Source organism: Pteropus medius, unplaced genomic scaffold (genome assembly GCF_902729225.1).
Source record: "Pteropus medius unplaced genomic scaffold, Ma_sr-lr_union100, whole genome shotgun sequence".
In the NCBI taxonomy this organism is placed as follows: domain Eukaryota; kingdom Metazoa; phylum Chordata; class Mammalia; order Chiroptera; family Pteropodidae; genus Pteropus; species Pteropus medius.
Genome location: NW_024345601.1, coordinates 2,701,667 through 2,728,924, shown reverse-complemented (window position 1 = coordinate 2,728,924; position 27,258 = coordinate 2,701,667). Strand labels below are relative to the sequence as shown.

At 37.6% G+C, this 27,258-nt stretch overlaps 1 protein-coding gene across 12 annotated transcripts in view; it reads left to right on the top strand.

The window, feature by feature from the left end:
- CFAP61 (cilia and flagella associated protein 61) overlaps window positions 1–27,258 on the top strand; it is a 269,668-nt gene that overhangs the window by 91,022 nt on the left and 151,388 nt on the right. For 10 of the 12 annotated variants that reach the window (XM_039874360.1, XM_039874364.1, XM_039874361.1 and 7 more), the window contains 5 exons: window positions 865–962; window positions 6,299–6,373; window positions 10,697–10,875; window positions 12,627–12,666; window positions 15,265–15,404. In XM_039874360.1, coding sequence (XP_039730294.1) covers window positions 865–962; window positions 6,299–6,373; window positions 10,697–10,875; window positions 12,627–12,666; window positions 15,265–15,404 — 532 coding nt within the window. Of the gene's footprint in view, window positions 1–864; window positions 963–6,298; window positions 6,374–10,696; window positions 10,876–12,626; window positions 12,667–15,264; window positions 15,409–27,258 lie in introns of those variants that run through there. The other 2 variants (XM_039874369.1, XM_039874366.1) reach the window with 2 other exon arrangements.

The window sequence follows — 27,258 nt, the reverse complement described above, 5'->3', positions numbered from 1 at the left end:
CTGAGAATCCCACAGCAGAGCAGGCACAGAATGAGCCAGAAAGGGAGGTGGGTGGGGGTGGGGAAAGAGGGGGATGAAGAGGGAGAGAAAAATGGGGAGAGAGAAGGAAAGGGAGGGGAAAAGGAGGGAGAGAGAGAAAGACAGGCAGGAAGAGAGACAGACAGGAAGAAAGAAAATAGAAAGCGGGAGCGGGGGGCGGTGGTGAGAGAGAAGGAGAGTGGAGAGAAAGAGCTTTGTAGACAAAATGGGAAAAAAATTTTCTACTGCATTTGTTAGTGAAGGCTAACTATATGAACACTACCCTGATTATTAACCTTCCAGAACTTATTAAAACAATAATTCTCAGCTCTAGTTCTTGTTTAGAACGCAGAAAAGTGAAAATAGTAGCTGTTGTCAGACTGCATGTTCACAATATTTTCAAAGGGAAAGCAGCCATTGTGCTAATCTTTAGCATTCAGATAGCACTGACATAGCTAATTGTGGTTTTAAAATCATTTCAAAACCCACCATTCGGGAAGTTGATAATCAGTGGTTTGTAAATTTCAAACGGGTCTCATGAGAAAGGATCAAGTAGCTTAGTAACTAGCAGAGATTGAGGGCTTCTTGGGTACCAGGCCAGGTCCAGGCCAGGCCTATTACTGGCATCATTTTATCTCTCTCATGTGGATGAGGGCATAGAGAGGTAAGAATTGGAGTGAGCTGTGAAGACCCTGTGCTTCCCATCTCCCAGTACTGCCATCTGCAATATAATTCTTCAGATGTGGTACAGTTTAGGAACACATTACCATGCTGTCTCCAGTTTCCTGTAGCTCTGAATATATTTATCATCTGCTTACTGTCCTTATGCCATTCTCTCTCTCAAAGATGCTGAGCTCAGGAATAGCAGCCAGGATTCTCAGAAAACAGTTGAAGAGCCACTGGAACATGTCTCTTCAGAGGCCAGGAAAAGAGAAAGCATCCAGGTAATGCTTATTCACCCATAGCTGGGTTGTGGGATAGTCCTGGGGGCTGCTTGTGCAGTCAAGGTCAGGGGCGGTCCTGGTGCTGGGATCATTGCTGAGGTGAAAGGCCCCATTAGCACTAATGTCAAACAGAGTGGCCCTGGAGGAAACAGAGGCTGCGTGTTTCCAGACAAATTAGAGCTTCACTACTATCTTTAAGAATACAGGTCAGAATGGAATTTCATCCCTTCTCTACCTTCCTTTTCATTCATGACCTGATTTCAGGAGACTGAGGGGGGATACAGCTGCTCATTTAAAATCAGTTAAAAAATCCATACTTTCTGCAGAGACTTACACACTGTCCACATACTCAAATGAGGCAATGTTTTCCTTTCTCCCCGATTGGGCCCTTCAAACTACAGAAATACCCAGCACAGTTCCCTGAAAAGCTACTGGCTCTATTGTCCTTGCTTGGTCTCAGCAGGAACCCCACCAACCCACACCCTTCTGCTGCCAGAATGATGCTGATAGAGCTCTGCATATGCTGCTTCTACCACCCTTACTTAAAGCAGGGAAACCTATACCAAAGGAGGCCGTAGTTAGCCAAGGTTACTTCTTGGGTAATGTTGTCAGCCTAGTCCTGCATCAGCACTGTATGAGGCCTCCCTGCCTCTCTCTACAAGTTCATATCTGCCACCTCCTTTAGGGCCTACTCCACAAAACTTCCCTTGATTAACTCTTACTTTACAGTGACTAATCCTTTATTCTCTATCCCTTGCACAGCTTGGACCTAGAAGTTACACTTCATGCATCAATTATTTGCCACAATTTCAGTAAACAGTTTTTCTCTTCTTCCCATTGTCCAGAGAGAAAACATGTTATAGGGACAAAACATTTGTAAGAGTTTTCCGCAACTGTATCTATCAGATGTACATACATACACTCATGTATACACCTATATATATTATGTCAGTCATCTGCATCTCCGGTTCCAATAACTGCTCCCTCCTATGAAGGTTCAGGCCAAGGGGTAGTAGTATCTTTCTCCAGTTGCTATCCCTGGGGCCCATCCTCATCTTTGTTTGTATCCACTCATCCTCCCCACACCTTCGCATGTGGTCCTTTGTTAAACCTGCTTGTCTATTGGAGTGTGGTATCTATTTCCTGCTAGAAACCTGAGAATTCAGGCAGAGATTGGCAGGGCTCTGTGGATCCTGCTCAGGATTTTGAACTTTTCCTATGGAGCAGAGGAAGTCTGTGAAGATTATAAGTGGAAGAATGACATGATCAGACATTCTTATTCCCTGTTGATGAGCACAGTTCTGAACTTCACAGTTCTGAACTTTCAAGTACCTTAACTGAGTTCGGGAACAAAGTTCAAGAATATATGTAGAAATACAAAATTATTCATCAGCCAAGTAGGTTAAATCACAATGTTTGGAATCCAATAAAAAAATTTCCAGTCACTCAAAAAACTGGAAACACATGATGCGTAAAGCGAAAATAACTCAACCAATTGAAGCCAACCCAGATCTGAAGCAAATGTGAGAATTAGTGGACAAAAACATTTTAGTTATTATAATTACATAAGTTCCACAGGTTAAAGAGAGACATAGAAGATATAAAAATACCCTGAATAAAACCTCTAGAGATGAAAACTACAATTCATGAGATGAAAAATACACTGGAAGGATTAACCACAGATTAGACATTTCAAGGTTAGGAGTTAGTGAACTTGAAACAGAAATGAGAATTTTTTAAAAAAGATCAATGTATTAGCGAGCTGTGGGATAACTTCAGTTATCTAATATGTATGTAATTGGAGTCTATAAAAAAAGAGGAAAGAGAGATTGGAACAAAAAATGTATTTGAAGAAGTAATGACTAAAAAAATGTCTAAACTTTATGAAAACAATAAACCCATGGATGCAAGCTCAACAAACAGCAAACACAAGAAACATGAAGAAAAATATACCAAAGATAATAATAATCAAATAGTGAAAAACCAGTGGTAAAGAGAAAAAATTTTAAAGTAGCCAGAGGAAAAAAATACGAGTTGGGAACAGAAAAACAAAGATAAGGATGGCAGCAGATTCTTTACTAGAAACATTGTAAGCAAGGAGACAGTGAAGTCACATCTTTAAAGAACTGGAAGAAAATAAATTGTTAACCTAGAATTTTATACCTAGTGAATATCTTTTAAAAATAGATGCAAAATAAAGACTTTTACCTACACACAAAAGGTGGAAGACCCAGCTGACCCATTACTATAAGAAATGTTAAATGAAGTCCTTCAGCCAGAAGGAAAATGAATCAGATGGAAATCTGGGTCGACACAGAGGAATGAAAGCACAGGAAATGGTAAATATGTGGGTAAATGTATAAGATTTTGTTCTTATTATATACCTCTTTAAAAGATAATTTACTATTCAAATAAAATAAAGACAACATAGTATGGGCTTATAACAAATATAAAAATAAAATGTATGACAAAAATAGCACAAAGACCAAGAGGGGGAGAAATGTAAGTATACTGTTTTAAGATTCTTGCGCTACACCTGTAGTGGTATAACATTACCCCAAAATAGAGTATAATAAGTTAAAGATGCACATTATAAAGTCTAAAAAGAACCCTACTAAAGTTACAAATCAAATTGAAAGAGTTATATCTAATAAGCCTATAGAAGAGGAATCATAAAAATATACAATTAATCCAAAAGAAGGCAAAAAGAGAGGTGATAGGGAATAAATAACAGATGGAACAAAGAAAACAAATAGCAAGGTGACAGACTTAAACCAAATCATATCAATAATTATATGTAAATGGTCTAAATATCCCAATTAAAGACAACATAAAGCATGTATAGGTAGGATAAAAAAGCAAGACTTAGTTATATGTGGATTACAAAAGAGCGCTTTAAAGATACAGTAGGTTCAAATTAAAAGATTCAAAAAGATACACCATGCTAACACTAATTAAAAGAAAGCTAGAGTCACTTTATTCATTCCAGACAAAGTGGATTTCAGAACAGGGAATATTACCAAGGATAACAGAGTTCTAGAGGACATAACAATCCTAAATATTTATGCACTTAATAGCAGAACTTCAAAACACATGAAACAAAAATTGATAGAACTTTAAAGACAAACAACTATATTTGGAGATTTCAATATCCCTCACTTAATAATTGACAGAACAAATAGACAGAAAATCAATAAGAATATAGAAGATTTTAAGAACACTATTGACCAATTTGACATAATTGACACTTATAGAACACTCTACTCAACAAGAGCAGAATACATATTCTTCTTGCGTGTGCATGGAACTTTCACCAAGGTAGACCAGACCATATTCTGGGCTACAAAATGAGTCTCAGTAAATTTTAAAGGATTCAAATCATCTAAAGCAGGGATCCCCGACTCCTAGGCCATGGGGGTTCTTGTTAGGAACTGGGCCACACAGTAGGAGGTGTGCAGTGGGTGAGTGAGCAAAGCTTCATCTGTATTTGTAGCCACTCCTCAGCACTAGCATCACTGTCTCAGATCATCAGGCATTAGATTCTCATAGGAGCACCAGTCCCTGGTACCCAAAAGGTTGGGGACTGCTGATCTAAAGTATGTTCTCTCACAACAAAAGACATACAAGAAAATAAAACTACAGATCAATAGCTCTCATGAACATCAATGCAAAAATTCTAATAAAGATTTTGGTAAATTGTAGAAAAATGATTAAATATCATGACCAAGTAGTAAGGTTTATTCTGGGGAATGTGAAGTTGATATAAGAAGGTTAATTAATGTAAATCACCATATTAACAAACTGAAAAAGAATAATTATATGTTTATCTCATAAATGCAGAAAAGGCATTTGAAAATTCAATATTCATTCCTCATAAAAACTCTCAGAAAATTAAAAATAGATGAGAACCTCAATTTGATAGTGGTTATTTTTGAAAAACTTATAATTAACATCATACTTAATGGTAAAAGGCTGAATGCTTTTCTACCAAGGTCAGGAACAAGACAAGAATGTATGCTTTCTCCAGTTCTATTCAAAATTATACTGGAGTTCAAGTCAGTACAAAAAGACAAGAAAAGAAATAAAAGGCATCCAGAATGAAAAGGAAGAATTAAAACTCTTTTATTTGAAAATAACATAATCACCTAGAATCTACAAAATAGCTACTAGCACTATTAAGTATTTTGGCAATTGCTAAATATATACAAAATTAATATGTAAAGTTCAGTTTTATCTCTATGTAATGGCAATGAACAATCAGAAGTTGAAATAAATATTAATTACAGTAGTACAAATGTACAAAGTAGTTTGAGATAAATCTGACAAAAGATATTCAGGACCTGTGTACACTGAAACTACAAAATATTTCTGAGAGAATGAAGTAAGACCTAAAAAAACAGAGAGATATCCTGATATCCATGTTCATGCTTTTGAAGACTCAATTTCCAAGATGTCAGTTCTTCCAATATTGATCCAGTCAAAATTTCAGGAGGATTTTTTATAGAAACCAAAAAATTGTTTCAAAGTTTATGTGGAAATGGAAAGGACCTAGACTCGCCAAAACAACATTGGAAAAAGAACAAAGTTATAGGACTAATACTGATTTCAAGACTTATAAAATTCTTGTAATTAAAACAGAGTAGTGATGACATCAAGGTCAGCAAGTAGATTAATGGAACAGAATAGAAGATCCAGGTATAGACTGAGCATATAATCTATAGTGACCTAAAGCAGATCATTGTTTGCCTGTGGTTGCATAGTAGCATAGGGTGGGAGGGTGGGGAACATAGAAACACAGAAACTTTTAGGAGTAATGTGTATGTTCATTATTTTTATGTGATGATATTTTTATGGGTGCATACATAGGTCAAAACTTTTCAAAAGGTACACTTTAAATATATGCAGTTTACTGTATGTCGGTTATACCTGAATAAAGCAGTTTTAAAAACCTAGTGCAGCTTTCAAATTACACAGAAAAATAGAAGTAGAAGAATAATAGATGTTATCATTATTAACATCTACAGAGGATTAGGAAGAGCCAGTACTATGCTAAACAACTGTCTGTCTGTCTGTCTACCCATCTACCTACCCACCAACCTATCTACCTACCTACCTACCTACCTTTATTTTATCTGTTTAACAGCCTTATGAGGTAGGGTGCTGCTCTTAGCCCCTTTTTACAAATGAGGAAACTGAGGCCCCATGACATTCCTACTGCCACACAGCCAGTAAGCAGTGGAGCTAGGATCTGAGCCCACACAGCTTTCTCTAGAGCTTAGACTCTGAGCCACTGTGGGCTTTGATTAATTCTCATGTCTTTCTATTGTCATTTGCAGGGAAAAATCACAGAAGAAGCTGCAATCGAGGAACTTTCATCAATAGTCCAAAGTGGAAATACTAGTGAAATAGAGGTAAGGCTTGCACAGGGCTTCGTGTGCTGATCGGTTCCCACGTGGTTTACATCTCATCACCTAAGTCTGTGTGCCCTTTCCTTCTCCAGGCCTCTCTGTCTCTCTAACCAAGGTCATATCTGCCACCTCCTTTAGGGCCTACTCCACAAAACTTCCCTTGATTAATTCTTATTTTATAGTGACTAATCCTTTATTCTCTATCCCTTGCACAGCTTGTACCTAGAAGTTACACTTCATGCATCAATTACTTGCCACAATTTCAGTAAACAGAGTTTTTCTCTTCTTCCCATTGTCCAGAGAGAAAATACTTTATAGGGCAAAACATTTGTAAGAGTTTTCTGCAACTGTATCAGATGCATATACATACTCATATATACACCTATATGTATTATGTCACTTATCTGCATCCCAGTTTCCAGTAATTGCTCCCTCCTATGAAGGTTCAGGCCAAGGGGTGGTAGTATCTTTCTCCAGTTGCTATCCTCATCGTTGTTGGTATCCATTCACCCTGCCCACACCTTCACACGTGGTCCTTTGTTAAACCTGCTTGTCCTCTGGAGTGTGGTATCTATTTTCTGCTAGAAACCTGAGAATTCAGGCAGAGATTGGCAGGGCTCTGTGGATCCTGCTCAGGATTTTGAACTTTTCCTAAGGAGCAGAGGAAGTCTGTGAAGGTTGTAAGTGGGAGAATGACATGATCAAACATTCTTATTCTCTGTTGATGAGCACAGTTCTGAACTTTCAGTGAGTTCCCAAGCGCCTCTTCTTGGTAGTTCAACTGACTTGGCATGAGTCAGCACAAAGTCTAGAGAGCCCTTAATGGGGTGACAGGGAACAGGAGGTTGAATCATCTCAATGTAGGTTGTGGGACAAATTCACTGAACACTAATCCCAGATACTAGAATTCTGAGAGAGAGCCAGATAGATTATCATACCCCTCTCCTCTCCAGATTCTGACCAATTAAGAAGTCTTCACAGAAGTCAACTAGGGATAAAAATACCACTTTATTTTGGCTAAATCTAAACTGGAGAACAAAACTTGGACCTGTAACAGAAATGGATTTCCTACTTACTCCTACAGAATTAAATGTACAAACCTGGCTGTAGGCAGGCCTCACCCTTGGGGCAGCATTTGCCTTCCCGGGCTAAGTGTATAGAGGAGAGGAAAATGCATACATCTCAGAGTAGGATGGGCTGCTACAAAGAGAGTACATTAAATGGGCACAGGGTCCATTTTCTGAATCTCACTTTAGCATGTGCTGTGGGACCCCTGCCCATATCCTTCTGGCACTGCTCATTCCTCATCCTCCTGAGGAACAGGACTTCACGTGCCTGGTCTTTCCCCAGTGCTGTGTCTGCAGGCAGGTCAGAATCTGGAGAGCAGCCATTAGCCAATGACTGAAGTCAGCTAGAGAATCAGTACTCCAGCTCTTTTTTCTCTTAAGTGTGTTCTCCACAATTTCCCAGAGATCTCGGCATAACTGAGTCCACAGTGGTATCCCTCTTGTTAAACACTCTACATTGCTGTCCTTCAGTTTTTTGCCTCACTTCATCTCTTCCCTTGAAGAATTTCCTGGCATCGCTTTCCAAATAAACTTAGTTCAGAGTTTGCTTCTGGGGAAACCCACATTAGGGTACTCACTCTTTGTTCCCTGGGAAAGAGAAAGTGAGGCATGCATCAGAGGGGAGCAGTTTTCTCTTTGCTATTTCTAAGAGGGTAGCCATTCCTTTAGGAACCCAAACAAGGATGTGGCGGGCAGGGGAGATGGTTCCCATTGCATTAGAAGTACTGAAACTCCAGAAGGCATCTGGGTCAACAAGATGAATTGATCTCTCTCTTCTGGAAAAAAAAAAAACCCACTGAAATGACAGTAAAGGAATAAGAAGGGTACAAATTTACAAAGACAATGAGACTAGGAGAGGAGATTTTGGAATATGAGCACTCTAAAATGTTTTAGAGTGAAGAAAATCGATGGCAGAGTTTACACTGGCTTAGTACAGCTGAGGAAGGTGAAACTCAGGTGCCATTATTAGGGGAGAAAATAGTGAAAAGTGTGTGACTTTTCTGGTTGTCCCCAGTAGGCCAAGGACCTTGAGCTTCTGTGGAAGATGGGGCCAGGCTGGTACATGGCATCTATTTGACAATCTGATATGGAGTGTCAGGGGCACTAGACCAGACTGGTACATGGCATCTATTTGACAATCTGATATGGAGTGTCAGGGGCACTAGATTCCCTGCAGATGGCACTTAGCTTGTCATCTATACCCTAAGTGAAATGACCAGATGACTAATCTCTGGAGAGATTGAACAGAAGCAGCTCCAAATTCAGATTCAGCCTATATATCTGAGGCTAATGGGGAAACAGAGAAAAGACCAATAAGTGGAATTTTCCATTTCAAGTGGAAGAACGTGTCAACCTCTTCTCTTGCCTTATTTCCAAATGCCAAAAGCCATATCTTTGTATTAGTTTTTTATTGCTGCTGTAACAAATTACTATAAATAATGGCTTAGTGGCTTAAAACAACATAAATTTATTATCTTATAGTTCTGGAGGTTAGACACCTAAAAGAGGTCTTACCGTGCTAAGATTCGGGGGCCCTATTCCTACTGGAGGCTCTAGGGGAGAATCCAATCCCTTTCCTTTGCCAGCTTCTGGAAGCCATTTGCTTTCCTTGGCATGTAGCTCCTTCCTCCACCTTCAAAGCTGGTAGTATAGCATCTTTCAGTCTCTCTTGGACTTTGACGCTTGTTCCTCTCTATTATAAGGACTCCTGTGATTACATTGGGCCTACCCAGTAATCCAAGGTAATTTTCTTGTCTCAAAATCCTTAACTTAATGACATCTGTAAAGTCTCTTTTGCCCTGTAAAGTTAACACCCTCAGGTTCTGGGGATTAAGCCATGGACATCTTTGGGGGCCACTGTTCTGTCTACCAGGAGATTGGAGAACTTACTTCCCACAAAAACCTGACAGTCCCAGAGAAAAGGCTTCCAGATAATGTCCCTGGAGATGGTCACCAGGTAAAATGTCAGGTCTGTGTTTGATCACCCCACGAAGTGCCCAGTTAGCTATTGTGCTTTGCTACCTACCAAGCACTGTTAGTTTTAGGAACTGGAAATGTGTTCTAGTCATAAAGAACATACACCACAAACAAAGAAGACAACAAAAGGACCTGGAACCAAAATGGGTGCTGCAAAACAGGAAAGCAGGTGGTACAACAGGCAAGGTGAGCAAGGCTAGATCAGAGGATGGAGAGAGGAGAAATGAAGTCATGGATTACCTCAAATGCCTGGTTTTCTGGGAAACAATACAGACAAACACTTGGCAAATCTGACAAAGCATTTGAAAAAATTTAGGAAACCAAGATAATCAGAGTATATAAATGAGAACACAGTCATACTATACTTCTTTGCTCAGTAACAGTGATTTTTACATACTCGTAATAATGTGAATACTTGCTGGTTTAACCCTGAATTGTGCTATACATATAACAGACAATCTGGCGATCAGTACTTGCCTTGCTTGAGGGATGGGGGATTGTAGAATATGGGGAAAAGGTAGTATAAGAGGGTTACATCTATCCATCACATTCATATCCAAAAGGAATTTCAAAAACTGAAGAATTAAGAAATAGTATAAGCACATATTCAGAAATATAGAGGTAAATTACAAAAAAAATGAAAAAGTTGAAACTGCTAGCCAGTAAGGAGATGGACTTGGGAGGACAGAGGACTCCTGATTTTCTTCGTAAGTTTTTAGTGGCAGTATTATTTTAATTTTTACTATATGTATGTATTACTTTGATTTAAAAGAACTCCAAGATAGATCTCAGAGTTAATCATTTAAGGTGAAACTGGAAGGACTCAGTGCTAAGTTTCTAGTTGGCTAAGGGCAATTGGATCTCCCAGGCTCTACCTTACCACCGAACAGTCCCAAGATTTAAAAATTCTTGTAGTATAGAATTACAGTGAAAACACTTTTGGGGACAGATGTATTTTGCCTATAGAATTAATATGTATATACTACTACTATACTCCAACCTCTACCCAGTGGTGCAGTTAAAATATCGATCCTATATCAAAGACCAAGTGAAATCATTTGTTTTTCTGACCTTCATGTGAGAACTTTTTTCAGTCTTTTTATAAATTTTTAATACTTCATTAAGAATGTCTCCTTAAAACTAGGACTGGCTCAGGATGATTTGTTTCAGGTGAGACAGTCACATCTGTCCTAGGAACATAGAGATGATGCAACCACTAACCCATTAAATTGCAGAAAATAAATAGGATTTCCATTTGGTTTCTCCTCTCTGCTTGCTCTAGGACTTAGAAAATCTTGGTCAAGAGTCTACTGAGGATGATACAAATTACTATGGTAGTAACGTGAGCTCAGCATCTATCTCACTGTCTGAGGAGACCAACTACTTCCGCCCCATCTACATGGGAGCCTCTGCTGCTTTTTGTATTCAGCTGTTTTGTATTGATGAGAAACACGAAGCAAGGCAAGTACTGAACCCCAGATTGTCTGTTAAGGTAAGACACTCTTATGGCATTTGTGGCCCAACATTGTAACCTCGCAGGGCCCAAACCCGGCACATCCTAATCTCCTGGGAAGCTCTTTTAAAGGAACAGATTCCTGGGTCCCATTCCCAGAGATTCTAGTCTGTAAAGTTTGGATAAGGCCCACAGAACTGGGCTGCCCAGAGTCTGGCTCAGTTGGGGATCTAGAAAATCATCACTTAAGCAACCATGTGCTGCTCCCCATTTTTGAAAGTTATTGTGGGAGAACTTTGGATTTAGGTTGCTGCTTGTCTAGAGTTTTTTGGTTTTGACTAACAGAAAATCCAACTCAAACTGGAATAATTGAAAAAGAATAATTGCCTCACCATAACAAAGGATAAGTCCAGTGGCAGGACTGATTTTCAGTATGGCTTGGTACAGCACTTAGATAACCCAATCAAGAACCAAGTTTTTCTCTCTACCTCCCAGTTCTGATTCCCTGCTACTGGCCTCAGTCTCAGAGCAGTGTCCCCACTTAGAGCCAAAAAAGTGGACAGTGAGCTCAGGCTGTGCACCAAAACCTAGTGAAGAGGACAGTCTGGTTCAGACCTAGCTTTCCAGCCAAAGCCCCATTGGGCCCAGCTGGGCCATGTGCTCATTCCTGAGATGATGGCCAGGGCCAGGCTAGGCCATGATGACAGCTAAGTCTCTTGCCTCATTCTACCAGCTGAATCTGCAGATGGAGCCTCACCCAAAGGTAATCTGAAGGGGGATAGTAGGACACCAAACAATGGTCTAGGGCACCTGCTAGAAGGAATAGGCATGGTGCCGGCCAGACAACTCAGTCACCTCATTTTCTGTCCCTCCAGAACACCCAGATATTCACTGCTTGCTCCCCCTTGTTGTCTGGATACAGACCTCTGCCCTTGATGCTTAGAATCCACATCTCCTTTATGATGCTTAACTGCTCCACCATTTTGTCCACAGAACAATCTTGAAGAGGAAAAGATTGGCCCATTTCTATAGACTGGAAGGTTCTAGAGTAGTTTTAGGTGACCAGGAGCACTGCTGGACATTTCTTTTTTAGAGGGTATTTAAACATATTCCCAGTCTCCCAGCCTCACTTAGAATCATATTTTACTTACACTTTTTCCTCTTAAGTTTTCAATTTCTTTGGACATCTGAGAGGTTGAAAGGGGGAAATCCTTCTATGTTAATTATATTTAGACATCTAAAAAGCCTACAAACCCATCTAGATTTGTTGTGTATATTTATTTTCTCTTATGCATTCATATATGATTATGCTTAAAATGTGATTTTGAATTTTCAAACAAATTCGATGACCCATTATGATTTGCCTGTGGATATACATCTGTAGCTGGTCAGAAAATCGTTTGCATATAAAAGAGAAAGAGATCAGAGTAGTTTATGATATGCCTACATCTCCCCCCAGCTCTTCCACAATGGAAGGGAAGGATCATGTCCACAGAATGACTATCTTGGTTTTTGAATGTGCAGAGATTATCGATTGCTATAATAGTACCTTCAGTTCTAGAAAAATACTTTATTACTGATGTGTGAAGCTATGAAGCTTATGACTGCTGCAACTGATTAATGTTCAGCTAGACACAAATTCTCACTAGTGATTGGCTGACCACTGCCTGAGGGGGAGAGAGCCATAAATCTCTTTAAATATACACCCATGCTGCATTTGCTTTCAGATCAGTGACAATGTTTATTATTTTGTTTACAGGTCACTGGATTTTATGAATTTTGTTTTCAGTCTATTTCCTGTAAGTACATAATGAATTTTAGTAACATAATTGGTTTTGTAAGCTAGAAAAGTAAAATGCCATATTCATTGTTCAAACATTTAAAATGCTATGAATGTTGAGATTTGAACTGTTTCTGTGTTCTGAAAATAAGGTTGAATGAAATGTTATGAACTCGTAAAAGTAGAAAATACTGCCATTTTTGATAAGTTTTTAGTCATGCTGTTTTAATAGTTTTCTTTCAATGCATAGTTTCTTTTCGAGGTAATGTTACTCGTGTTTTTTCAGAATCAAATCATTAATAGAATGATGGTAGTACATGAAAATGTCAAAAATTATACTGAAGCGAATTAGACTGTTATATTACTTTGTAGCTTACATTAGCTTAAAGAATTCTGAAGCCATTATATTGCTTCTTCAAGGGTAGGAAAGTGGGAACTGTGCCTGATTTTCTGCTTGGCCCTGCCTAACACAGTGCCTGACCTGTTGGAGGGTCTACCCCCAAGCAAGCATCCAAGTGCAAACAAGATACTCCATTGCAGGGTGTCCTAGCCTCTTCCTCTATTTTTGTTTCATTCTTGTCAAGGGATGGGGATACTAACCAAGCTTTATCTCTTTACCGGAGGGAAGAAAGTGGAGAAAGAAGGTAACTGAAGAACAAAATGGATTTTTATAGACTTCCATGTTGGCCTATCAATTAAGTAGAGTTAACAACTGTACTTCTTCAGTTGGCTAATTATAAGCCAAATATCTATTGCTTTATTTTTCCTTGATATTCTTTACACTGAGACAAAAACAAATATGGTTTAATTATGTTGCCTGAAACCATAAATTGCATTTCTTCATTTTGTTAATATAATGAAGCCTTGCAATAATGTTCTCCATAATATTTTTAGATTGATATTATGGCATTTTGAAGCTCATAAAGCAATGTAGATTATCCCAAAGTAGGATTTACAAAGTTGGTTTCCCTCAGAGACACCCCAAACTAACTTCACTGTTAGTTCATTCCTATTTTGAAGTCCATGTTAAGGCAGATCTTCAGTGTTACAAAAGCAATGCTGGCTTTAAAAAGGTAAAAGACATGCTTACTTTTTAATTCTATTTTATTTCAGGATATGGGGAGACAGGAACAAAACACCTTCATTACTTCATCCTTAATCCTTCAGATCCAAGTCAAAGCAACTCATTATAGTCTCTTCCTCCCAGAGGAAGCCAAGGGAGACTTGGCACCCAACTCTTATTTTTACCTTGAGTATTTGACAACTTGACTCTAAAGTCCCAAAAAGGCGCTGTGTTATTTTGCTAGAAAGAAGGAAGATAAGGTCAAACAATGGTTCGCTCCTTTGGGTTACACAAATGTCTCCAGGGTTTTGGTTTAGCACAAGTAATACCTTCACAGGGTTCAGGAGGAGGCGAGATCCCAAAGGGGCAAATTAGCTCTGGGAAGAGCAGGCCGCTTCTGCAGGTACCTGGCAGAAAGTCAAGTGGGATATATGGAACACAGACAGCCTGTCCAACAGGCAGCAAATTCAAACTACATAAGTAGTAATTCTAAATGTTCCAGCAGATACATTAAAACAAGTGAAAAGACACAGGTGAAATAAAATTCAATAATACATTTTATTTAACTCAATAAGTCCAAAACTTAATCATTTCAACATGTAATCAGTATGAAAAATTATTAGTGAGATATTTTACATTCTTTTTCTCAGTGTTTGAAATCTAATGCATATTTTATACTCACAGCCTATTTTCAATACAAGCACTAACTTTTCATCAGGAATACTTGATCTGCATTTAGATTTTATAAAATTTACAGTTGAATAAGTAGATTCATATTTCCAAGTTGTTCTAGACATACATAAAACTTTTCAAATAACTGAATTCAATATCAGTTTTTAAATTTAAATTTAAATTAATTGTATGAAATAAAATTAAAAAGTCATTTCTCTAGTCACACTAGCCATGTTCCAAATGCTCAGTGGCCAACGTGGCTACTGGATACCATATTGGACAGCGCTGATCTAGAAGGTGAGTGGCAGCCATCAGGACATGTGGATCCTTCTGTATCTGCTAACTAAACCCACTGCTCAGGGTAAACATGTCCTTAGAGCTGTTCACCCAAACAGGATCATGTCATGATAAAATACACAGACATCTGTTCATGTATAATCACAAGATTTTAGAACAGAAAAGTCCTGGAGCACCACTCTCTCATCTCACAGGGGAGAGGACCACAGCTGGTACAATATTACTTAGTAAGCCTGGGGCCCTTGCCGTGACACCACACTGCCTCATTTACTCCTTATTGCAAATGAATTTGCAAGCACAAATGTCCTTAGTTTAAAAATCTACTTCCACAAAAGAGCTGTGAAGAATGGGTTCTATTGTTCATAGTATTTATTTATTCAGGTTTCAGTCAGACTCCATACTCTTGTGGTTGCTTATCCCCCTGAAATTTATATGATTACTTTCCAAATTATAGGAAAGTTTAATTTGAATCCCCTCTCCTTTACACATTTTATTCCTATTTTCTTTAGTGTATTACAGTAGGAATTTGTTCAGTGATAAATGATTTCTGATTTTCTTTCTTGTGTTCTGCTCCAAACATGTTAGGACAAGAACTTCTGCATCATTTCCCTGCCACATCTCACCCCTGAGTTTGTCCTCATTCAGAATTTTGTGAAGATAGTCCCCTTCAACAACTGCACCCTGGAGCAGGATCTCTATGTCTTCCATCGGGCTGGATTACTCAAGTAAGTGGACACATATTTGGCCAAAAGACAATCCGTGAAGTTTAACAACAACAAAAAAAAAGAATGGAACAAGGAGCTCCTTACCATTTTAATTTAATGATTTATTTTTAAAATTGGGTTGATCAAGTGATTTCTCCTTCACCCCAGAAGTTTTTTCCCCCTTCTTTATTGAAATATACTAGATAATTAGTTGCTTGTATTACATTGTAAAATTCAATGAGTTTTTTAAAATTATAGTTGGCATACAATAATATACCAGTTTCAGTTGTACATCATAGTGATCAGAGATTACTTGAAAAGTGGTCACTCCACTAAATCCAGTACCCCTCTTCCCCGTTTTATATTTATTACAATATTATTAACTATCTTCCCCATGCTACACTCTTACATCTCCATGTCTATTCTGCAACTATCCATTTATACTTCTTAATCCCTTTGCCTTTTTTTCTATCCCCCAACTCCCCTCCCATCTAATAGCCTTCAAAGTATTCTCTGTATCTATGAGTTTATTACTGCTTTTGTTGTTATTGTTTAGTTTCTTCTTTAGATTCCACATGTACGTAAAATCATGTGATATTTGTCTTTCTCTATCCAACCCATTTCATCCAGTGCAATACCCTCCAGGTCCATTAAGGCAATATCTTTTACCATCCCCTTCATTTTAGTCTCTGTGTGTCTCTTAACCTGAAGTGAGTCTCTTGTAGGCAGCATATGTAGTGGTCTTGTTTTCTTATGCATTCAGCCACTCTGTCTGTTATTTGGAGCACTTAATTTTTTTCCATTTGAGGTACTTGTTGATAGGAATGTAGTTATTACCTTTCTTTATTTCTGTTTTTGATATATGTTTTTTCTTCTTAAAGAAGTCCCTCCAACATTTCCTTTAATATTGGCTTGGCGATGATAAATTCCTTTAGCTTATTTTTGTCTGGGAAGCTCTTAATCTGTCCTTCAACTCTAAATGATAGCTTTGCTGCATAAAGTATTCTTAGTTGTAGATCCTGGGTTTTCATCACGTTGAATATTTTGTGCCAAGCCCTTCTGTCCTGCATAGTTTCTTTTGAGAAATCAACTGCCAGTTTTATGGGTGTTCCCTTATAGGTAACTAACTGCTTTTCTTGTGCTGCTTTTAAGATTCTCTCTTTGTATTTAAACCTTTGGCATTTTAATTATGATGTGTATAGGCATGGGCCTCTTTGGGTTCCTGGTTTTGGGGACTCTCTGAGCTTCCTGGGGTTTTTATGTCTATTTCCTTCACCTGATCAGGGAAGCTTTCCATCATTATTTCTTCAAATAGCTCTTCAACATCTTATTTTCCTTCTGGTACCCCTATGACACAGATATTTTTACATTTAATAGTGTCCCATAGGCTCCTTAAATTATTATTATAGTCTTGGCTTCTTTTTTCCTTGCCATTAAGATTGAATTTCCTTGGCTTTCCCATCCTCTATACAAGTCATTTGATCCTCTATTCATTCTGTTTATTCCATTTAATATACTTCTCATCTCAGATAATGTGTTGTTCATTTCTGACTGGTTCCCTTTTATAATTCCCATTTCTATATTTATGTTTTTTATCTTTTTGTTAAAGTTCTCACTGAATTCATCTACATTTCCCATACGTTCATTGAGCATTTTATAACCAGTTTTGAACTGGTTAATCTGTTAGATTGCTTGACTCCATTATTTCTGGATCTCTGTTCTGTTCTCTCATATGGTTTCTGCTTCTTTGTCTTCCCTCTCTATTTCTGTTTCTATGTACTAATCAAAGCTCCTAAGTCTCCTGGTCTTATTAGCATGACTTTGTGTAGTAGGTATCCAGTGGCACAGTCCTGAGAAGGGTTCAGCTGCGGGCCAAGTTTAGCCCCACCCTGTGCCCCGCCAGGGCCACCTGTTAAGATTCAGCAAGCAATCCACAGATGCTGTGCTTATAGTTGCCTCACGAGGCCACATCAGAAATCGAGGCTAGCTGCTGCTAGTGTGAGTTTAGGTGCTGCTCTGCAAGGGGCACCTGACTAAGCGAGGACACACCTGGATATGTATTGGGTGTGGCCACGAGTTGGGAGAGATGGAGTTTCAGGGAATCTTCTGGGTGGAGTGACTTTGTTATCCAGTTTGATGACATCTATGCTATGGAGGTACTGAGTCCGGGCACTGGGACAGGGGAGAGGTCAATAGAGGGAGGAACAGTGGATACTGCTGGCACTTCTGTACAGAGTGAGTTGTCGGCCCTCACTCAGACAACTCAGTGGACAACTCAGTGTCTCCCTATAAGTTCCTGGTGCCCCCTGTGCAGCTAAACTGGTGCTGGTGCTCAGAGCAAGTAGGTCTGTCACTGCGAAAGTTCACTCGCGGACACGGACCCTTTAAGAGGCGTCTGCAGCTGCTGTCTGCCGCTGCCCATAGCCTCTGTCCCACTCAGTCACTCGGGACCGGGCAGCCTCACATCCTCACCCCGTCCTATCTTCTGCCGTTGCAGGTTGATTTCTTAGTTCTCTCCCTAGTTGTATGGCTCGTTCATCTAGATCCCAGGTGATTTTCCTTGCTGTTTGATCCTTGTTTCTGTCATAACTTTGATTTGGTTGCCAGAGGGTAAATAGAGCACCTCTATCATCCACACCATTTTTTCCCCCTCTCAATCAAGTGATTTTAACCAATACATTTAGGGTCAGAATCATGTTGAGAAGTTTCTTGTACAGTCAGATATTAAAACATAATATTGCTCCACAATAATCAAAACAATGCCATATTGAGAGATTCTATGGGTAGAACAATGTAACACAAAAAAGAGTCCTACCACAGACCCTAACATAGTAAGAATTTAGTGTATGTATGTGTGTAAAGGTATGTGTAGACATACATATATGACAAAATTTGTGTAACAACAGTGGGAAGAGGGTTATTCTGTAAACAGTGGGACAAAATAAAGATAGACATGTTGTTCATATACAGGAAAATAGATTCCTAGGTGATTGAAGAGCTGGGTGTTTGTTGTGACTCCATTGCTTGCAGTTCAGTTTCTTGCTCTGCCTGCTTCTTCTTCTGTCACTCCCCACAGGTATTGAAGGTCCCAGAGCTCACTTTAATAAATCCTCAGCATGCACATCTCTGTGTGAGGCTGCTGTCAGGGAACCTAGCCTGTAACACTAGAGACGGTCAGTGATTACTTCTGGGTGTTAGTATGAGCATGATGCATGATTTTTAATTTACTTCCTTACATTGCCTAAATTTTGGATTTTTCTACATCAAGCTTGATACAGAAAAGTGGTAGAAACCCATCAAATTGGCTTAAGTAAATGGAGAATTTATTCGTGTACAGAGTAAAGTAAGAATCCAAGGGCAGTGCTGGTTCCATACTTGGGTTAATCAGAAAGCCAGCTCTGTTTGATTTGTCTCTTCCATGTGGAATTCTTCTGAGACTTGTCCTTCCTCTGTGGTTGCAGGATGAGTGAGGTAGTTTTAGACCTTGTATCACTCCAAGTCCAACAGGAAAAGAGTGCTGAGTATGCCTCTTTTCAGAAGCCCCAAAATAAAAATCTGTGTATCTCAGTGGCTTAGATTGGGTCCTATGCTGACCTTGAAGTCATCACCTGGCCCAAATGCTGCTGGTTGCCATCGCCTAGGTCTGGTCCCAAAGTCTAAGGGTTGAGTAGCATAGGATGCACTACCAGATACAAATCTTGGGGCATTGCTGGAAAAATGAGTAATTGAGTTCTTCCCCAAAGTTCTATTCCAGGACAGGATGATCTCCATCAATAGAAAGTGATCAATATCTCTCTTATAGGAATAATATCAATACCTTGCATTTTCTATAAGTTTTTAAAGTTGTCTTATATATGTGGTCTTATTCTTACAAAATATTATGGAGCTCATCAAACTGCATTTAAAATGAATGTATTTTATTATATGTAAATTAGACCTCAAAGTTGCTTCAAAATCTTATGATGAAGATATTGTTGGAGTAGATTTAGAAAGTTTTCTCTATAATTGCTTTTATGTGAAACTTTGAGAAACATCCTAAATGATCACTTTTTAGTTGGGGCCTGGTTAAATGAGTTTTGGCATGTTCATTCAGTATGTTATTATGCAGAATTTGAAAAAGTAAAAACCGATCTATATATTTCGCATGGAATGATGTCTAAGATGGTGAGAAAAGAATGGAGTCAAATAATAATAGTAACAATAATAATAGTAATAATAGGTTACATTTATGGAAGTTTATAAAGTGTTTCAGGTACATTCTTAATTAATTTTCATGCAGTAGTATTCATGGTGACCTTATTAGCTAGGTACCATTATTATTATTCTCATTTTAAAGGTAAGGAGACTGAGACTCAGAGAGCTTAAGTAACTAGTCTAAAGTGCACACAGCAGAAAATGGCAGAGTTGGAATTGGAACTAAGGCAGTTAGCTTCCAGAGCCAACTCATAACCACCTCACATACTGCTTCTCTAGACTGTTCTCAATGTAAAGCTGTTGTAATAGAGAGACCCTAAAACACAATGGCTTGAGCCAGATAGAAGTTCTGCCTTTATCACACGACAGTCCAGACATGAGCATGTAGTCTAAGGAGAATAGCAGCTTTTTCTATATGAAGTTGTCCAGAGACCCTTCTGTTATTGCTTCTCCATTTCATAGAGCAAGAATATTTAACACCTGCATAGAGAGTCAGGGAGTTCTGTGAATTTGAATGGGAAGAAAAACTACATTTTTATTTTACTAAACTCTAGTTGAAATCTAGTGTGTCCTTCCATTGTGAGTGGAGGCAGAAAGCCTCAGAAGTGTTAGCAAAACCATGACATTGTAATCAGTAGAAATCATGGATATTTTCATATCACATTACAGTTGTTGCTGATATTGCAAAACATGTATGCTCATCCTACTTTAAAATTTCAACAAATGTGTTTTCAACCAGAACTTGTTATTCAATGTGTTAATGAAAAGATACAGATATTACTAAAATACACATTTTTTAACATTTTGATAACTATATTTCAATATAATTTGTTGTCTTTTATTTTACACATTTAAAAACATTAGTCTGAGAAGGGGCCCCTAGCATTACCAGACTGTCAAAGGGGTCTATGGCATGCAAAAGTTTTAGACCACTGACAGAGGGCCTCTTTTCCTCCTCATGCTGTGAGCTGTCTCAGAGTACCATAACCACATTTCAGCCCACAGGGAAGGATGGAAAGAGAAGTGGAGGGAAGCATTTTTCTCTTAAGGAATTTATATCACTCTGTTCATAGTCTGTGGTCAAGAAATTGATTGCATGGTCCTACCTAATTGCAAGGGAGACTGGGGGATGGTAGTTCAGGCCTGTGCCCAGCGAAAACTCAGTTGATCCAGTTATTAAAAAGAAGGAGGGGGAAAAGGATATTGAGGAACCATCATACCTAGTTTTTATTTTGCATATGTATAGAAGTTCTGGAAAAGTACGTAGAGCTTTATTAACTTTATGTCCCTCTGGGAAGCAAGACCAGGAGGTTGGGGTATATGTAGATGGGGACTTACTTTTTACTTTGTATCTATTGGTTCTGTTTGATTTGTTTTCACTAACAAACTTTTTTTTTAGAGTAATTTTAGGTTCACAATAAAATTGACCAGAAAGTACAGAGGGTTCCTATATACCCCTTCTCCACTTCGCCACACAGACTCTCCCACAATTAATATCCTATGTCAGAGTTATACCATTTGTTACCATGGATGAATCTAATGACTCATTATTTATCAACCAAAGTCCATAGTTTACATGAGGGTCCACTCTTTCTGTTGCAGATTCTCTAGGTTTTTGACAAGTGTATCTACTATTATAGTATTATACAGAGTAGTTTCTAAAAGTCCTCTCTGCTCTGTCTGTTTATCTCTTTCTCTTTCCCCACTACTTCTGGCAACCGCTGAGTTTTTAAATTGCCTCCATGGTTTTGCCTTTTCCAGAATATTATAAAGGTAGTAGAATCTTATAGTATGTTGACTTTACAGATTAGCCTCTTTCACTTAGTAATATACATTTTAAAGTTTATCCATGTCTTTTCATGGTTTCATAGCTCATTTCTTTTTAGTGTTGAGTAATATCTCATTTTCTGGATGTGCCACAATTTATCCATTCATCTACTGAAGGACTTCTTGGTTATTTCCAAGTTTGGACAATTATGAATAAAGCTGCTATAAACATTAATGTGCAGGTTTTTGTGTGGATGTAAGTTTTCACTCATTTGGGTAAAATATCAAAGAGCACAATTTTGGATCGTATGATAAGAGTGTTTAGTTTTGTCAAAAACTGCCAAACTGTCTTCCAAAATGGCTGTACCATTTCACATTTCCATCAGCATTGAATGAGAATTCCTGTTATTTCATATCCTTACCAGCATTTGGCATTGTCAGTGTTTTCAATTTTTTCCATTCTAATAGGTGTGTAGTGGTATCTTGTTGTTTCAATTTGTAATCCCATAATGACATATGGTGTTGAGCATCTTTTCATATGCTATTTGCCATCTGAGTATCTATTTTGGTGAAGTATATGTTGAGATTGTTTGCCCATTTTTAAATGGGATGATTCATTTCTGTTTGATTTTTGAAAAATCATGGGCATGCATTACTTTTATAATAGGAAATAGTTAATTTTTTGTACACTGGGATTTTAAATTTTATTATAACTCAAGTAGAATTTTTATTAAGATGTATTTTACACCCTCTGCATTCTTAAGTAGAGTGTATTGGTGACATTTTCTTATGACTTGGAATTATCTATAAATAAACACACTGGAGATGGAGAGCAACCAGATGACATGGGATCTGACAGGTCATGAGTCTGGCTGTAGTAGTGGCCTCCTTCTTAGTGGCTTAATTACTTAATTAACATTCATATTCATTTCTCTCACACTCTCTCTTTTTACTATGAACATGTATTGCTTTTATTAAAAATATAATAAGATTTTCATTACTCATCTGGAAATTAGTCCTGTTTGCAGCAGAGCCTCGACTTTGTAAGCATTTGTATTGTCAGCCTCATTTTTAAAATTACTTATATATGAAGTTGGAGCAATTATTTACACATGGGTACTTTTCTGAAAGTTAAAGCCTCACACAATCCCACCCACTAATGAGTCAACAGCAGTCAAGGCTCAACTACAACAGGAAGTCACACACAATCCACATCAGGGACACTCCCAGTGTAGGTGATCAGGTAGACTATGCCCCTGGGCCTCACAGGACACCTGCTACCTAAGGCCACCCAGCCAAGAGGAGGAGACATAGCAGATCGACCTAACACATAGAAACAAACAAAGAGGCAGTGAAAATAAGGAAACAAAGAAATATATCCTAAATAAAAGAACAGGAGAAAATTCCAGAAAAAAACTAAATTAAATTGCAGCAAGCAACCTACTAGATACAGAGTTCAAAACACTGGTTATAAGGATGCTCAGTCAACTTAGGGGAACAATAGATGATCTCATTGAGAACTTCAGTGAAGTAAGCAAAAAAAGACATAGAAACCATAAAAAGAACCAGTCAGAAATGAAGACTACAATAACTCGAAAAATACACTAGAAAGAATCAACAGCAGAGTAGATGAAGCAAAGGATCAAATTAGTGATTTGGAAGGCAAGGTAGCAGAAAACACCAAATCAGAACAGCAAAAAGAAAAAAGACTCCAAAAAAATAAGGATAGTATAAGAGGCCTCTGGGAAAATATCAAGTGTACCAATATTCGCATCATAAGGGTACCAGAAGGAGAAGAGGAGAGCAAGGGACTGAGAACCTATTTGAAGAAATAGTGACTGAAAAATTCCCTAACCTGCCAAAGGAAATAGACGTACAAGTCCAGGAAGTTCAGAGAATGCCAAACGAGATGAACCCAAACAGGCCCACACCAAGACACATTATAATTAAAATGCTAAAGGTGAAAGACAAAGAGAGAATCTTAAAAGCAGCAAGAGAAAAGCAATTAGTTACCGACAAGCGCACTCTCGTAAGACTGTCAGCTGATTTTTCAACAGAAACTTTGCAGGCCAGAAGGGATTGGTACCCAATATTCAAAGTGATGAAGAGCAAGAACCTACAACCAAGACTGCTCTACCCAACAAGGCTATGATTAAATTTAAGGTGAGATAAAGAGCTTCCTAGACACAAAAAAGCTAAAGGAATTCATCACCACCAAGCTAGTATTGTAAGAAATGTTAAAGAGATTTTTTAAGAAGAAGAATGGGGGATAGGGGTGAACATAAATATGAATAATAAAATGGCAATAACTATGTACCTATTAATAATCACTTTATATGTAAATGGATTAAATGCCCCAATTAAAAGACATAAGATAGCTGAATGGATTAATAAACAATACCCATGCATATGCTGTCTACAAGAGACCTACTTCAGACTGAAAGACACACAGGCTGAAAGTAAAGGGATGGAAAAAGGTATTTCACGCAAATGGAAACAAAAAAAACTGCAGTAGTATACTCGTATCAGACAAAATAGACTTTAAACAAAGGCTATAGTAAGACAAAAAGGACATTACATAATGATAAAAGAATCAATCCAATAAGAGGATATAACCCTAGTAAACATTTGTGCACCCAACATAGGAGCACCTAAATATAGAAAGCAAATATTGATGAGAATAAAGGGAGAGAGATCAACAGTAATACAGTCATAGTAGGGGACTTTAACATTCTATTGATACTAGTGGACAGCTCTTCCAGATAGAAAATCAACGAGGAAACAAAATTCTTTAGTGATACACTAGGCTAGATGTATTTAATTGATATTTTGAGAGTATTTCACCCCAAAGCAGCAGGATATACATTTTTTTTCATGTGCACATGAAACATTTTCCAAGGTAGACTACATGTTAGGCCACAAAACAAGTCTCAAGAAATTTAAGAAGATTGTAATCATATCAAGCACCTTCTCTGACCACAATGGTGTGAAACTAGAAATCAATTACAAGAAAAAACTGAAAAACACACAGACACATGGAGGCTAAATAAGATGATACTAAACAGTGAATGAGTTAACAATGAGATCGAGGAAGAAATAAAGACATACCCTGAGACTAATGAAAATGAAAACACAATGATCCATAATCTAGATACGGTGATAGCAGTCACAAGAAGGAAATTTATAACAATACAGGCCTACCTCAAGAAATAAGAAAAATCTCAAACAATCTAACCTTACACTTAAAGGAACAAGAAAAGAACAGCAAACAAAATCCAAAGTAAGTAGAAGGAAGGAAATAATAAAGGTCAGAGTGGAAACAAACAAAATAGAGTCTAGAAAAACAATGTGAAAGATCAATGAGACCAAGAGCTGATTCTTCGAAAAGATAAACAAAATTGATAAACTTTTAACTAGACTCATCAAAAAAAAAAAAAGGACCCAAATAAATAAAATCGGAAACAAAAGGGGAGGTGACAACTGACACCACAGAAATACAAAGGATTATAGGAAAATACTATTAGCAATTATATGCCAACAAATTGGACAGTCTGGAAGAAGAAATGGATAAATTTCTAGAAACATACCATCTTACAAGACTGAGTTGAGAAGAAAGCAAATCTGAACTGACCAATTACTACTAATGAAATCAAATCAGTAATTTAAAAACTCCCAACAAACAAAAGTCATGGACCAGATGGCTTCACAGTTGAATTTTACCATTCAAAGAAGAATTAACACCTATTCTTAAACTAATCCAAAAAATTCAAGAGAAGGAAGTCTCCCAGTCTTTTTCTATGAGGCCACCATTACCCTGATTCTAGAACCAGAGAAAGAAATTATAAAAAAAGAAAATTATAGGCCAATATCCCTGATGAACATAGATGCAAAAATCCTCAACAAAAGATTACATTAAAATTCAGCAATTCAGCAATACATTAAAGGGATTATATGCTATGATCAAGTTGGATTTAACTGTAATGCAAGTTTGGTTCAACATCTCCAAATTAATTAATGTGATACACCACATAAACAAATTGAAAGATAAAAATCATATAAGCATATCAGTAGATGCAGAAAAAGTATTTGACAAAACCTAGCATCCATTTATGATAAAAACTCTCAGCAAAATGGGAATAGAGGTAACATACCTTCACTAATACAGGCCATATATGACAAAGCCACAGCTACCATCATACTCAGTGGTGAAAAGCTAAGAGCATTTTTTTAAGATCAAGAACAAGATGAGGATGTCCACTTATACCACTTTTATGCAATGTAATATTAGAAGTCCCAGCCACAGCAATCAGACAAGGAAAAGAAATAAAAGGCATTCAAATTGGAAAGGAAAAAGTAAAACTGTAATTATTTGCAGGTTCTCTATATATAGAGAGCCCTAAAGATTCCACCAAAACTATTAGTATGATAAATGAATTCAGTAAAGTAACAGGATATTCAGAAATAAGTTGCATTTTTTATACTAATAATGAACTATTAGGAAGAAAAATTAAGAAAACAATCCCATGTACAATTGCATCAAAAAAATACCTAGGAATAATTTAACCAAGGAGATAAAAGACCTATACTCTGAAAATTATGACATTGAAGAAAAAAACTGAAGAAGATACAAATAAATGGATAAATGTAACATGCTCATGGATAGGAAGAATTAACACTGTTACAATGTCCCTACTACCTAAAGCAATCTATATATTCAGTGCAATCCATATCAAAATACCAGTCATATTTTTCACAGAACTGGATCAAATAATCCTAAGATTTACATAGAACCACAGAATAACCACAATAACCACAGCCTCCCAATAACCACAGCAATTTTGAGAAAGAAGAACACAGTTGGAGGTATCATGCTTCCAGATATCAAACTATACTACAGGGCTATACTAATCAAAACTAGCACAAAAACAGACACATAGATCAATGGAGCAGAATAGAGAGCCCAGAAGTAAACCCATGCCTAGTATGTCATTTAACCTATGACTAAGGAAACAAGAATATGCAATGGGGTAAAGACAGTCTATTCAATAAATGGTGTTGAGAGAACTGGTATATTTCCTTGGACAAGGAAAACAAACAAACAAAATAAATAAGACTACATCATACTAAAAAATTTTTGCACAGCAAAGGAAACCATTAATAAAACGAAAAGACAGCCTACTGAATGGGAGAAGATATTTGCCAATGATACATCTGATAAGGGATTAATATCCAAAATTTATGAAGAACTCATACAACTCAACACCAGAACAACAACAACAACAAAATTTGATTAAAAAATGGGCAGAGGATCTGAACAGGAATTTTTGAAAGAGGACAGACAATAGACATATGAAAAGATGTTCAACATCACTAATCATCAGGGAAATGCAAATTAAAAACAATGAGATAACACCTCATACCTGTCAGAATGGCTGTCAGCAATATATAAAAAAAACAAGTGTTGGCCAGGATGTGGAGAAAAGGGAACCCTCATGCACTGTTGGTGGGATTGCAAATTGGTACAGCCCCTGTGAAAAAGTGTGGAGGTTCCTCAAAAAATTAAAAATACAACTACTTTATTATCCAGCAATTTCACTTCTGGCTATTTATCTGAAGAAATCCAAAACACTAATTTGAAACAATATATGCATCTTTATGTTCACTGCAGTGCCATTTACAATAGCCAAAATGTGGAAGCAACCGAAGTGCCCATCAATAGATGATTAGATAAAGAAGAAATGATACATATATCCAATGGAATATTACTTGGCCATAAAAAATGAAATCTTATCATTTGTGACAACCTGGATGGATTTAGAGAGCATTATTCTAAGTGAAATAAGTCAGAGAGAGACAAATACCATATGATTTCACTTGTATGTGGAATCTAAAGAAGAAAATAGATGAACAAACA